The sequence below is a fragment of the Heterodontus francisci genome, chromosome 16, assembly GCF_036365525.1.
Source record: "Heterodontus francisci isolate sHetFra1 chromosome 16, sHetFra1.hap1, whole genome shotgun sequence".
NCBI lineage: Eukaryota > Metazoa > Chordata > Chondrichthyes > Heterodontiformes > Heterodontidae > Heterodontus > Heterodontus francisci.
In genome coordinates this window covers 20,202,844-20,217,865 of record NC_090386.1, presented here as the reverse complement: position 1 = coordinate 20,217,865, position 15,022 = coordinate 20,202,844, and the positions used below count along the sequence as shown (strand labels likewise).

Genomic DNA, 15,022 nt, shown 5'->3' with positions numbered 1-15,022 from the left:
TCCCTCGGAGCAGAGTCACTCCCTGTGATCAGAGGCACTCCCTGGGATCAGGGGCACCCTTGGGGATCAGAGTCAGTCCCGGGCATCAGAGTCAGTCCCGGGCATCAGAGTCATGATCGTGGATCCGTGTCATATCTGGGGATCAGCGTCACTCCCCGGGATCAGCGTCACTCCCCGGGACCAGCGTCACTCCCCGGGACCAGCGTCACTCCCCGGGACCAGCGTCACTCCCCGGGACCAGAGACACTCCCCGGGACCAGAGACACTCCCCGGGACCAGAGACACGCCCCGGGACCAGAGACACGCCACGGGACCAGAGACACGCCACGGGACCAGAGACACTCCCCGGGACCAGAGACACTCCCCAGGACCAGAGACACTCCCCGGGACCAGAGACACTCCCCGGGACCAGAGACACTCCCCGGGACCAGAGACACTCCCCGGGACCAGAGACACTCCCCGGGACCAGGGACACTCCCCGGGACCAGAGACACTCCCCGGGATCAGAGACACTCCCCGGGACCAGAGACACTCCCCGGGACCAGAGACACTCCCCGGGACCAGAGACACTCCCCGGGACCAGAGACACTCCCCGGGATCAGAGACACTTCCCAGGATCAGAGTCAATCCATGGAAGCAGAGGCAATCCACGGAATCAGTGTGACTATCGGGGAATCAGGGTCACTCACGCGGATTAAGGTCACTCCCAGGATTCGTGACATCCTGGGCATCAGAGTCACTATCGGGGATCAAAGAAAATGCCAGGGATCATCCCGGGGATGAGTCATTCCCTGGGGATTAGGGTTTCTCCCGGGGATCAGGGCCACTCCTGGGGATCAGAGTCACACCCAGGGATCAGTGGCATTCCCAGGCATCAGAGTCACTATCGGGAATCAAAGCCACTCCCAGGGATCAGCCCCGGGGATCAGCATCACTCCCAGGGATGAGTCACTCCTGGGGATCTGAGACACTATCTTTTTCAGAGTCACTTCTGGGGTTAGAGTTACTCCCGGACATCAGAGACACTCCCAGAGATCAGGGATCTCCACCGGGGATCAGAGTCACTCCCGGGGATCAGGGGCTCCCCCAGGGATCAGGGTCACTCCTGGGGATCAGAGTCACTATCGTGGATCTGATTCCTGGGGACCAGCATCACCCCCGGGGATCAGTCAATCCCGGGGATAAGCGTCACTACCAGTGATCAATTTCACACCTGGGGCATCAGATCAATCCGGTAGATCCCAGTCCTATTGTGGATCAATGTCACTCCCGGGGATCAAAGTCATTCTTGTGATCAGCGTCGCTCCCGGGGATCAGAGTCATTCTCGGGGATCGATTTCACACCTGGGAATCAGAGTTCATGCGGTGGATCCATGTCACTCTTAATGATCAGCCTCACTTCCAGGGATCAGAGTGACTCCCAGGGATCAATGTCAATCCCAGGATCAGAGTCACTCCCAGAGATCAGGGTCAATCCTGGCGATCAGAGTAACTTCCAGGGACAGTGTCACTCCTGGGGATCAGGTTCATTACTGGGTTTCAGGGTCAATCCTGGGCATGAGGATCATTCTCGGGGATCAATTTCATGTCTGGGAATCAGCGTGACACCTGGGATCAGAGTCACTCCCAGGGGATCAGAGTCACTCCCAGGGAATCAGAGTCACTCCCGCGGATCAGCGTCACTCCCAGGATCAGTGTCACTTCCAGGGATCAGGGTCACCCCCGGGGATCAGAGTCACCCTCAGGGATCAAAGAAAATCCCTGGAATCATTGTCACTCCTGGGGATCAGGGTCATTCCCAGTGATCAGTGTCAGTCCCAGGGATCGGAGTCACGCCTGGGGATGAGGGTCACGCATGGTTATCAGTGTCACTCCCGGGGATCAGAGATACAATCTTGTCCAGACTGACTTCTGAGAATCAGAGTAATTCCTGGGGAAAAGGGATCAAGCCGGGGATAAGTGGCACTCCCAGGGATCAGATTCACTCCCGGGGATCAGAGTCATTATCGGGATCAGAGTCACTCCCGGGGATCAGAGTCACGCCCGGGGATCAGGGTCACTCCCGGGGATCAGAGTCACGCCCGGGGATCAGAGTCACGCCCGGGGATCAGAGTCATTCCAAAGCTCAGTGTCATTCCCAGAGATTAGCCTCATTCCCAGGCATCACTGTCATTCCAGGCCTCAGAGTCACTCCCAGGGATCAGGGAGCACCCCAGGATCAGCGTCACTCCTGGGGATCAGAGTCACTCCCGGGGATCAGTGCCATTCCCGTGCATCAGAGTTACTATCGGGAATCAAAGATACTCCCGGGGATCAGGGATCACCCCCGGGGATCAGCATTACTCCTGGGCATCAGTGTCACGCCCGGGGATCAGAGTCATTGGCGGGTTTAGCATCACTTTCGGGGATCAGCGTCACTCCCGGGAATCTTTGTCACTCACTGGAATCAGAGTCACTCCCGATCAGTGTCATTCCGGGCCTCAGTGTCACTCCCGGAGATCAGCATCTCTCCCGGAGATCAGTGTCATTCCGGGGCTCAGAGTCACTCCCGGGCATCAGGGTCATTGCCGGGATTCAGAGTAATTCCTGGTGATCAGGGTTCGCCCCGGGGATCAGCGTCACTCCCAGGAACAATTTCACGCCAAGGGAATCAGAGCTAAGCTGGTGGATCCGAGTCACTACTGTGGATTAGCGTCACCTCCAGGGATCAGGGTCAATCCTGGGGATCAGAGTCATTCCTCGGGATCATCATCACTCCCGGGCAAGAGTCATTCCCGGGGATCAGGCTCCCTCCCTGGGATCAGGGTCACTCTCCGGGATCAGAGTCACTCCCCAGTATCAGAGTCATGATCGGAATCAGGGACACTCCCAGGGATCAGTGTCACCCCGGAGATTAAAGTCACTTCCGAGGATCAGTGTCACTTCCTGGGGTCAGAATCACTTCCTGAGATCAGAGTTACTTCCTGGGATCAGTGTCACTCCCTGGGATCATGATCAGAGTCACTCCTGGGGATTAGAGTCACTCTGGGGATCAGATGCACTCCGGGGATCACAGAGTCAATCCCAGGAAGCAGAGCCACTCCCGGGCATCAGGGTCATTCCTGGGCATCAGGGTCATTCCCGGGCATCAGGTTCCCTTCTTGGGATCAGGGTCACACCCAGGCATCAGCTTTGATCCCAGGATTCAGGGGCACTCCCTGGGATCAGTCACTCCCCGGGATCTGGGTTATTCCCTGGGATCAGCGTCACTCCCCGGGATCAGAGCCACTCCTTGTGATCAGGGTCACTACTGAGGTCGGGTCACTCCCAAGACCAGGGTCACTCACGTGTTCAGGGTCACTGTCAGGGATCACTGACAACCCGGGCATCAGAGTCACTATTGGAGATCAGAGTCACTCTCGGGGATCAGGGCCACTCCCGGGAATCAGGGTCACTCTCGGAGATCAGAGTCACTTCTGGGGAATAGGGTCACTCTCGGGAAATCAGGGTCACTCCTGGGGATAAGAGTCATTTCCGGGATCAGGGTCACTCCCAGGGATCAGTGCCACTCCCGGGCATCAGAGGCACTATCAAGGATCAGAGACACTCCCAGGGATCAGGGATCACCCCCAGAGATCTGAGTCAGTCCCTCGGAGCAGAGTCACTCCCTGTGATCAGAGGCACTCCCTGGGATCAGGGGCACCCTTGGGGATCAGAGTCAGTCCCGGGCATCAGAGTCAGTCCCGGGCATCAGAGTCATGATCGTGGATCCGTGTCATATCTGGGGATCAGCGTCACTCCCCGGGATCAGCGTCACTCCCCTGGACCAGCGTCACTCCCCGGGACCAGCGTCACTCCCCGGGACCAGAGACACGTCCCGGGACCAGAGACACGCCCCGGGACCAGAGACACTCCCCGGGACCAGGGACACTCCCCGGGACCAGGGACACTCCCCGGGACCAGGGACACTCCCCGGGACCAGAGACACTCCCCGGGACCAGAGACACTCCCCGGGACCAGAGACACTCCCCGGGACCAGAGACACTCCCCGGGACCAGAGACACTCCCCGGGACCAGAGACACTCCCCGGGATCAGAGACACTTCCCAGGATCAGAGTCAATCCATGGAAGCAGAGGCAATCCACGGAATCAGTGTGACTATCGGGGAATCAGGGTCACTCCCGCGGATTAAGGTCACTCCCAGGATTCGTGACATCCTGGACATCAGAGTCACTATCGGGGATCAAAGAAAATGCCAGGGATCATCCCGGGGATGAGTCATTCCCTGGGGATTAGGGTTTCTCCCGGGGATCAGGGCCAGTCCTGGGGATCAGAGTCACACCCAGGGATCAGTGGCATTCCCAGGCATCAGAATCACTATCGGGAATCAAAGCCACTCCCAGGGATCAGCCCCGGGGATCAGCATCACTCCCAGGGATGAGTCACTCCTGGGGATCTGAGACACCATCTTTTTCAGAGTCACTTCTGGGGTTAGAGTTACTCCCGGACATCAGAGACACTCCCAGAGATCAGGGATCTCCACCGGGGATCAGAGTCACTCCCGGGGATCAGGGGCTCCCCCAGGGATCAGGGTCACTCCTGGGGATCAGAGTCACTATCGTGGATCTGATTCCTGGGGACCAGCATCACCCCCGGGGATCAGTCAATCCCGGGGATAAGCGTCACTACCAGTGATCAATTTCACACCTGGGGCATCAGATCAATCCGGTAGATCCCAGTCCTATTGTGGATCAATGTCACTCCCGGGGATCAAAGTCATTCTTGTGATCAGCGTCGCTCCCGGGGATCAGAGTCATTCTCGGGGATCGATTTCACACCTGGGAATCAGAGTTCATGCGGTGGATCCATGTCACTCTTAATGATCAGCCTCACTTCCAGGGATCAGAGTGACTCCCAGGGATCAATGTCAATCCCAGGATCAGAGTCACTCCCAGAGATCAGGGTCAATCCTGGCGATCAGAGTAACTTCCAGGGACAGTGTCACTCCTGGGGATCAGGTTCATTACTGGGTTTCAGGGTCAATCCTGGGCATGAGGATCATTCTCGGGGATCAATTTCATGTCTGGGAATCAGCGTGACACCTGGGATCAGAGTCACTCCCAGGGAATCAGAGTCACTCCCAGGGAATCAGAGTCACTCCCGCGGATCAGCGTCACTCCCAGGATCAGTGTCACTTCCAGGGATCAGGGTCACCCCCGGGGATCAGAGTCACCCTCAGGGATCAAAGAAAATCCCTGGAATCATTGTCACTCCTGGGGATCAGTGTCAGTCCCAGGGATCGGAGTCACGCCTGGGGATGAGGGTCACGCATGGTTATCAGTGTCACTCCCGGGGATCAGAGATACAATCTTGTCCAGACTGACATCTGAGAATCAGAGTAATTCCTGGGGAAAAGGGATCAAGCCGGGGATAAGTGGCACTCCCAGGGATCAGATTCACTCCCGGGGATCAGAGTCATTATCGGGATCAGAGTCACTCCCGGGGATCAGAGTCACGCCCGGGGATCAGGGTCACTCCCGGGGATCAGAGTCACGCCCGGGGATCAGAGTGACTCCCAGGGATCAATGTCAATCCCAGGATCAGAGTCACTCCCAGAGATCAGGGTCAATCCTGGCGATCAGAGTAACTTCCAGGGACAGTGTCACTCCTGGGGATCAGGTTCATTACTGGGTTTCAGGGTCAATCCTGGGCATGAGGATCATTCTCGGGGATCAATTTCATGTCTGGGAATCAGCGTGACACCTGGGATCAGAGTCACTCCCAGGGAATCAGAGTCACTCCCAGGGAATCAGAGTCACTCCCGCGGATCAGCGTCACTCCCAGGATCAGCGTCACTCCCAGGATCAGTGTCACTTCCAGGGATCAGGGTCACCCCCGGGGATCAGAGTCACCCTCAGGGATCAAAGAAAATCCCTGGAATCATTGTCACTCCTGGGGATCAATTTCACCCCTGTGGATCAGAGTCACAATCAGGTTCAGGGTCACTCCCAGGGATCAGTGTCACTCCTGTTAAATTCCAGAAAGCTTGTTATGGAAAGATAATGCTGGAGCATATATTGACTCAGTTTCACATTTATTGTGCAGAAAAGGATTACAAACATGGAGCTCCTTACTCAAAACCATCCCACCCCCTCCCAGTCCCAGTGAGTGTCTGCTTATAAGCGCTCAACTAAAACCCCAATTAACATCCTTCACCTGCATATAATCAAACCATTGACACACAATTAATAGATTAACAGATTCCCTTCTTTCTTTTACAATAAAACTTGTATTAAGATGCTCACACAAAATTTCAAAACAAATCAAAATAAAATTCTATACTGGGTACAAAGTATTACATTGTGAGATACCCCTCCTCTAGCACATCTAACAACTTCTTTGTACTGGCATTTCTTTTTGTGAAACTATCGGATAGCTGATGACTTGCATTTACCGATTCAGGTTTGGAGATTTCCTTTCCAGCATTTGTTTCAATCCAGTATGGTCAATATGTAGTCTTTTCTCACTCACACTTTTTGTAGCGTGTACATTGTCCCACAAAGAACGATTATCCACATGACATTCAATGGGTATCCTAACTTCAGGATGTCCTTTGTTCAGAATTTCACCCAAAATATTTGACAAATAGAATCCCATATCCAGTGCCTCCACAAGACCCAGTGTTTCCGCAGCTAAAGTGCTTTGAACAACCCATTTTCATTTTCTTAGCCTCCCAAGCTAAAGGACAACATTTCCCATTTTCACCCATCAGAAATATTGTGAAGCCAGCTGCACTCGAATACCCATCAGGAAGAATAGCATGTGAAGCATCACCAAAAATTATTAGCGTCATGTTCTTTGGGTTACCTAAGGATGGGAACTTCAGTACACATTTCTCCACATTTCGTTTTTTCAATGTTTTATTTACCCTTACAACATCCTCAGCGTTTGGATGTTTAATCATTTTGCTTAACTCCAGCACATCAAAACTAACATCAGGCCTAGTCTGAGAGTCCAACCAGTTTCAGTGACCCACCAGGCTTTGAAATTGCTCAATATCTGCTTTAGATAGATCATCATCTTTCTGTGATGACCTAACACGATTACCCAAGATGGAAGTAACGCTCTTTTTTTTTTAAAAAGATACAGCACTGAAACAGGCCCTTCGGCCCACCGAGTCTGTGCCGACCATCAACCACCCATTTATACTAATCCTACACTAATTCCATATTCCTACCACATCCCCGCCTGTCCCTATATTTCCCTACCACCTACCTATACTCGGGGCAATTTATAATGGCCAATTTACCTATCAACCTGCAAGTCTTTTGGCTGTGGGAGGAAACCGGAGCACCCGGAGGAAACCCACGCAGACACAGGGAGAACTTGCAAACTCCACACAGGCAGTACCCAGAATTGAACCCGAGTCGCTGGAGCTATGAGGCTGCGGTGCTAACCACTGCGCCGCCCTCTAAATAGGATTGTTGATTCAAACTTATTCCAAACTTAGTCTGCTAAATATCTAAACCCAAATATTTAAAGGGCCCACAAGCCCGACTCCCAAACTTAAATTCTGCCCTAATCTTATTAATATTTCTCCAAATCCAAAGTACCACCCCATAAGAAATCATCAACATGCATCATGAAGATGTCTGAAAGTTTCCCTTTATGATACCAATAAAACATTGCAGGATCTGCTTTTCGTTGAACACAACCAATTTTCAACAAAACTGATCTCACCAAGAAATACCACACCCTGGAAGTATCATTAAGGCCTTGGAGGCATTTGTTCAGTTTCCATAGCTTTCCTTCTGTATCTGTTGCCTCTTTAGGTGGTTTCAGATACACTTCCCTCTGAAAATATCACCTTGCAGAAATGCAGCTTTTATATCAATAGATCTACATTCCCATGAATATGTGGCCAAAAGGATTTTCAAAATTACTTGTCCAGCTGTGGGAGAGTCAACACTAACATTGGTATCACCCAATCGCTCTTCAAAACCCCTCACAACTAACCTCGCTTTAGCCTTGTAAGTTCCATCGGGAAGGACTTTTTCAGTACAAATCCATCTATGTGACAAGGCTGACTGTCCCCTATCTGGTAGCTCAGAATAGACTCCAACTCTCTCTATTTTGCTTCTCTTATTAGTTTATCCTCAAATTTATTGGCAACCACTAAAACGTCACAATCATGAGGACTTCTGCTTCTAGTTCTATTCCGAGACTGCCCTCTGGCCTTCATTTCATTGTGGAATCTGTTCATACAACAGCCTCCATTAGCACTTTGATGTCTTTCGGAACTACTGCTAGAAGATCTCCCTCGCACTTTATCGGAGGCTCTTTCTCCAGTACGTGATCGCTTCCTTACGCAAGAGTCACTTCCTGACCCACTATCAAAACTTGCACTGCGCTTTCTTACCCTCCACTCTGTCACTCCATTCTGCCAGTCCATGGCTCTGGCTTCTTGTCCATCATCTTGAACATTTAACCAATATTTAAACTTGTCTGTAGATTTTCCTGCACACCCCACAATCGTTGCATCCCTCTATTTATCAGATCCCTCTGGAATATATGTCACCCGAGTACCTACTCAAGGCAATTGGCCTTTGGATGCGATCGCTCTTTCCTGAGCGTCATGATCAGTTACATTACTATCCAACTCTTCATCTACCTGTGCCTCAGGACCTTCATGACAAAACACAGGAGTATTTGAGGTGCAAGGTGCCTTTTCTGCCTCTATCAGCTGTTCAGATTCTGAGATTTTGTAATCAACCCCAATTCGTCATGAAGAATGAACCTTAACTGTTTGATTTCCATGCTTGATAACTACTGTCTTACCATCACGACTGATTACCTTACTAGGGCCCTTGCATTCCCTATGGCCCTCTCTTTTATAATAGACCAAATCTCCCGAATCAAATTCCACCTCAGATGGCCTTATATGATGCCGCAGAGCTCTGCGAACTTTCTCAGAGACTTCAGCCTTGATGAATGCCCAGGTCCCTGCATGTAAAGCATTCAAATGCGTACAAAAAATTGAACTAATTGTAGTACTTTCTAGAGCAGGAAGACTGTTGCACAGTACAGAAGGCAATTTGGGATTCTGCCCATAGACCAATTGATAGGGAATATATCCATCAACCATCTGAAGCGAATTCTTTGCATGAACCACTCATGCCAGGGCAGGTGTTAACCTGCAGTTTGGTTGGTCAGCTAAGATTTTATGTAACATTTCATTAACCACTGCATTCCTTTCACAAAGCCCATTGCTGAAAGGACTTTCAGCTGCAGTGTTCATAACCATAATATTCATGTTTTCACACACAGCACTGAACTTGTCATTGGCAAATTCCCCCCCATTAGTTGGTCCCCCAAGTCCAGTCCCTATCCATTTCTCCATAATTTTGTCTATAATCACCCTTTTGTCCTTACTATTTACTATTGTAGAAAGACTAAATCTAGTTGTTAGGTCTATAAAATGTAAAATGAAAATATTCTTGTCTTTGTCCCATACCTTTAAATCCATGGCAACTCCCTCATTAAAGTCATGTGCCAATGGAAGGCTGACAATAGGACGTGATGGCGTCCTCCGATACCTTTTACAAATTTCACACTTTTCAGTAATCTCTTCGATTATCCTCGTATACTCTCCATCAATCACACCTGCATCTTTTAGTAGGGTTTTTAATCTCTGACAAGAAGGATGAGAAAATTGTCTGTGTAACTTAAAGATAATTTGCCTTTTATCTCTCTGATTCATAACACCTGATGCCATCAACACTTCTCTAACACTCTGACTAGAAATATTAGGTTTTGTTGAGGGTCGACAATAATGCCCTGACTGGGTAAATGGCAAATTCACTGGCTTCCCAAAAACAATTGCCTTATCATGCTCCATATCAAGTTTCATCTGTGCCTTTTTCATTGAAGGCTTACTCAACAGTAAAGGTATCGCACTGGAGACTACATCAGTACTGATAAAGTGGCTTACCCCAGCTATTTTACATGCGATTACTACTCTCTTCAGTGACTTCAATGTGTTGCAATCACCAAACCTAAAGCTGGTAGTACTTTTATACTCCTTAATCTTGCGTCGATCCTCATTACTGAGTGAGTCCAGATAACACTGTAACCGATCAGTTCCACATACTGTCGATGTACAAGCACTATCCAGTACCGCACAGTTGAACGAATTCGCAACCAACACATTCATCACATGACTAAAACTCCTTGTAATAAGTACAATTCGTTCAGGTCTATCAGTATCTTCCTCTTCTGCCTCAGAATTCTCTGTGTCGTGTGTTATTTCGAAGACTCTTCTCCACCGCTTAGGGCAGTTCATTGCATAATGATACTTTGAGTCACAACTGAAGCACCTATTAACTGTTCCTTGGGCATTCCTGAGATTTTTTCGCCTATGATTGCTGTTCTAATTCTGTCTTCCACTGTAATATTCAGACCTGCTAAAGGCGCTTTCATCCTCATTAACTCTTCCATTGTAAAGCCTGGCTACCCAACCCAAATACATATGTCAAGTTCCGGTCTGTATTCTGCGCCCAGCATTCGGACTTGGGGTCCGGTTGGGCTGGACTGTGCTGTTTTGTATTGTTTTCGTTTTAATCTACGATTTTTTCAGTTTCATTAATAGGTTTGTTATTTTCGGGTCGGGTCGGGCATGAAAAAGAATTAAAGGACTCGTGCCCGGGTTGGCTGTTGTCGGGTCAGACCTGGGTCGGGTTTTAATTTTATATCCGAGCCAAGCTTTATTCCATTGTACTTAGGCTGGCTTCCAGTATCTGGATTATTTCTAAATCTTGTAAACAATGAGTCATCCATTCTTTGTGTCACCACAGAATGCCCTGCTTGTTCTACCAGGACTGCGGGAAATGACTGTTTCCCTCGAAATTTCTTTAAGGCAGCAGACAGCTGATCTAACATGGAGTCTTTTCCCAAGAACCGAACCCCAGTTAGAACCAGGAATCTGTCCATATGCAACACCCTAACACAATCTAGCAATTTAAGTGCTAACACTGAACCAGGGATCTCCAAAGTGAATTTCCTCAATCTTCTATACAGTTTGTAAAAGTCCATGATATATTCCTCCATTGAGTAACCATTTATTTTCTAAAATCTATCCAAGTCTGACCATGCCTCATATGCATTCAACAGATCATCTTTCTTGTAATAGATCATCTTTCTTGTAAATATCATCCAAGAATTGAATAGAAGATCCAAACCTTCATCAGTATCCAGCTGGCGAGCATCCAGTTCACAAAACACTTTACTTCTGATTTTACTTTTGGTAGGAAGTGACAATACCAAGGCCATACCTTGTTTTCTCTTTGGTAGAGATGTAACCTGTGTTCACATCTCCACTTCATTCTTCCACTGGTCATATGGTTCAGACTCAGAGAACATTGGAGGGTAACCATACCCTGACAATTTACACTTGCTTTCTGCCATATTTTCCACACTAGCCCTTAAGGTTTTAGTTTTCTATCCAAAGAAAATTTCCTATTTTCCAACCTTCAGCTTTAGGCAACCATCCTCTGCTACCATGTTAAACTCCAGAAAGCTTGTTATGGAAGGATAATGCTGGAGCTTATATTTACTCAGTTTCACATTTATTGTGCAGAGTAAAAGAATTACAAACATGTAGCTCCTTACTCAAAACCACCCCAGCCCCTCCCAGTCCCAGTGAGTGTCTGCTTATAAGTGCTCAACTAAAACCCCAATTAACACCCTTCATCTGCAAGCCATTGACACACAATTAATAGATTAACAACTCCCAGGAATCAGTGTCACGCTTGGGGATCAGGGTCACTTCCGGGGATCAAAGTCAGTCCTGGCGATCAGTGTCACTAGCGGGGATCAGACACACTCCCAGGGATTGGGGATCACCCCTGGGGATCAGTGTCACTTCTGGGGATCAAAGTCAATCCCGAAGACCAGGGTCACTGTCGGGGATCAGTGTCACTCCCACGCATTAATTTCACGCCAAGGATCAGAGTCAGACCCAGCGATTAGTGTCACTACCAGGAATCAGAGTCACTTCAGTGGATCATCATCCCTCCCAGCGATCAGTGTCACTCCCGAGAATGAGTGTCACTCTTGAGGATCAGTGTAACTTCTGGAGTCAGAGTCACCCCCGAAGGTCAGAATAATTCCCGGGAATCAGCGTCACTATCAGGGATTGGAGTCACTATAAGGCATCAGGATGACTGCCAGAGATCAGAATCACTAACAAGGCTCAGAGCCAGTACCGGGGATCAGCATTGCTACGAGGGAGCCGAGTCACTCCCGGGGATCTGGGTCACTCCTAGGGAGATGCATCACTGCCAGTGATCAGAGTCAGTACCAGGTATCACTGTTGGTACCAGGGATTAGTGTCACCTCCAGGGATCAGTGTCATTTCCGGGGATGTCATTCTTGGGGTTCTGTGTCACTACCAATTGCCAGCCCTCAGTGCCAGGCTTTCATGTCAAGTTTCAGTGCAACTACCAATGTTCAGCGCAAACCCACAGTGGCACTACCAGCTGTTGGTGCCAGTACCACGTTTCAGTGCCAAGCTCCTTCTGTGCCTGGCCTCAGTGTTATGACCAGAGTTCAATACCAGCGCTCAGTGCCTGGCCTCAGCGTATTACCATCCCTCAGTTCCAGTGGAAGCTCTCAGTGCCAGCTCTCCGTGATAATACTAGCCCTCAGCAGCCAGTACACCAGTGCCACGATCCGCCCTCAGTCACCAATCAGTCGCACACTGCTCTCAGATTCCCACCCCCGACCAGCAGTTTGTTTTGATGACGTCACTACGGAACCCAGCACCTGCCGCTCACAACCAATCATTGAGTGTCCGATCCACCAGCGGGATCCTTGTCCAATCAGAAACCTTCGACATCTGCTTCAATTTGACCAATCAGAGTGTTTGTTATTGCCGGTAGCGGTTCAGCCAATCAGTGCGCGCGTACAAATCCCGCACCAGCCAATGAGATGCTTGGCGCGGTGGTGGCGCGCGTGCGCAGGGCGGCGGAGCGCTTCGGAATACAAGATGGAGGCGGCGGCCGAGCGGTGAGGCGGAGGCGGGATCGGAGGCAAGCCAGAGCACGACCGGTTCTCACTCACTGTATGTCAGGTACACAGGGTGCGCACAACACCGGCATACGCGGCGCGATGAACGCAGCATCGCGCACCTCACCAGCGGCCCGTCACATTCTGCCAAGCCCTCCAAAAGCAGCGAGCGGAGGAAGCGGCGACAGCGCAGCGTTTGATCGGGACTCCGTGGCGCCGCCATCTTGGGGCTTGTTGTTGTGACAGTGCCGGAGACCGCAGGCAGCCTGGGCGCTCCCTCCATCACTTCAGCTCGGGTTCTGGGTGGCCACACTGGCCGCTGGCAGTGTTAGGAGTCTGTGTGAGATGCGGCTGGGAGCTCGCCCTCCGTCTTCCCGCCGCTGTCGCTGCTCTCCGCCGTGTGCCACCGATTTGCACTCGAGCTCTGGCTGTGGAGCTGGGCGGGCGGCATGACAGGAGCATGCGCAGTAAGGCGCCAGCAGCACAGCGGCTCCATTGACAACTGCGGGGGAGGAGAGCAGGAGAAAGGGGAGGGAGAGGGAGACGCAGAGAGAGCGGGGAACCGAATGAGGACGATGGACACGAATGGGGGTTATGGTTAGGGAGGAGAGCGGGGGATCTGGTTAGAAGAGTGGCAGATCTGGTTAGGAGAGCAGAGAGTGTGGGGGACCTGGTGAGGAGAGAGAGAGAGAGTGTGGGGGATCTGGTTAGGAGAGAGAGACAGTATGGGGGATCTGGTTAGGAGAGAGAGTGGGGGATCTGGTTAGGAGAGAGAGAGAGTGTGGGGGATCTGGTTAGGAGAGAGAGAGAGAGTGTGGGGGATCTGGTTAGGAGAGAGAGAGAGAGTGTGGGGGATCTGGTTAGGAGAGAGAGAGAGAGTGTGGGGGATCTGGTTAGGAGAGAGAGAGAGAGTGTGGGGGATCTGGTTAGGAGAGAGAGTGTGGGGGATCTGGTTAGGAGAGAGAGAGAGAGAGTGTGGGGGATCTGGTTAGGAGAGAGAGAGAGTGTGGGGGATCTGGTTAGGAGAGAGAGAGAGTGTGGGGGATCTGGTTAGGAGAGAGAGAGTGGGGGATCTGGTTAGGAGAGAGAGAGAGTGGGGGATCTGGTTAGGAGAGAGAGAGAGTGGGGGATCTGGTTAGGAGAGAGAGAGAGTGGGGGATCTGGTTAGGAGAGAGAGAGAGAGTGGGGGATCTGGTTAGGAGAGAGAGAGTGAGTGGGGGATCTGGTTAGGAGAGAGAGAGTGGGGGATCTGGTTAGGAGAGAGAGTGAGTGGGGGATCTGGTTAGGAGAGAGAGAGAGAGTGTGGGGGATCTGGTTAGGAGAGAGAGAGAGAGAGTGTGGGGGATCTGGTTAGGAGAGAGAGAGAGAGTGTGTGGGGGATCTGGTTAGGAGAGAGAGAGAGAGAGAGTGTGGGGGATCTGGTTAGGAGAGAGAGAGAGAGAGAGAGTGGGGGATCTGGTTAGGAGAGAGAGAGAGAGAGAGTGTGGGGGATCTGGTTAGGAGAGAGAGAGAGAGTGTGGGGGATCTGGTTAGGAGAGAGAGAGAGTGTGGGGGATCTGGTTAGGAGAGAGAGAGAGAGAGAGTGTGGGGGATCTGGTTAGGAGAGAGAGAGAGAGAGAGTGTGGGGGATCTGGTTAGGAGAGAGAGAGAGAGAGAGTGTGGGGGATCTGGTTAGGAGAGAGAGAGAGAGAGTGTGGGGGATCTGGTTAGGAGAGAGAGAGAGAGAGTGTGGGGGATCTGGTTAGGAGAGAGAGAGAGAGAGAGAGAGAGAGTGTGGGGGATCTGGTTAGGAGAGAGAGAGAGAGTGTGGGGGATCTGGTGAGAGAGAGAGTGTGGGGGATCTGGTTAGGAGAGAGAGAGAGAGAGTGTGGGGGATCTGGTTAGGAGAGAGAGAGTGTGGGGGATCTGGTTAGGAGAGAGAGAGTGTGGGGGATCTGGTTAGGAGAGAGAGAGTGGGGGGGATCTGGTTAGGAGAGAG

General features: G+C 50.9%; 1 protein-coding gene across 3 annotated transcripts in view; it reads left to right on the top strand.

Annotated features, from left to right (window-relative positions):
* The first annotated feature begins 12,991 nt into the window (after positions 1-12,991).
* pcif1 (phosphorylated CTD interacting factor 1) overlaps positions 12,992-15,022 on the top strand; it is a 256,458-nt gene continuing 254,427 nt past the window's right edge. Inside the window, exon 1 of one of the 3 annotated variants that reach the window (XM_068048030.1) lies at positions 12,992-13,108. In XM_068048030.1, coding sequence (XP_067904131.1) covers positions 13,102-13,108 — 7 coding nt within the window. In that variant the 5' untranslated portion in view covers positions 12,992-13,101. The remainder of the gene's footprint in view (positions 13,109-15,022) is intronic. The other 2 variants (XM_068048029.1, XR_010976541.1) reach the window with 2 other exon arrangements.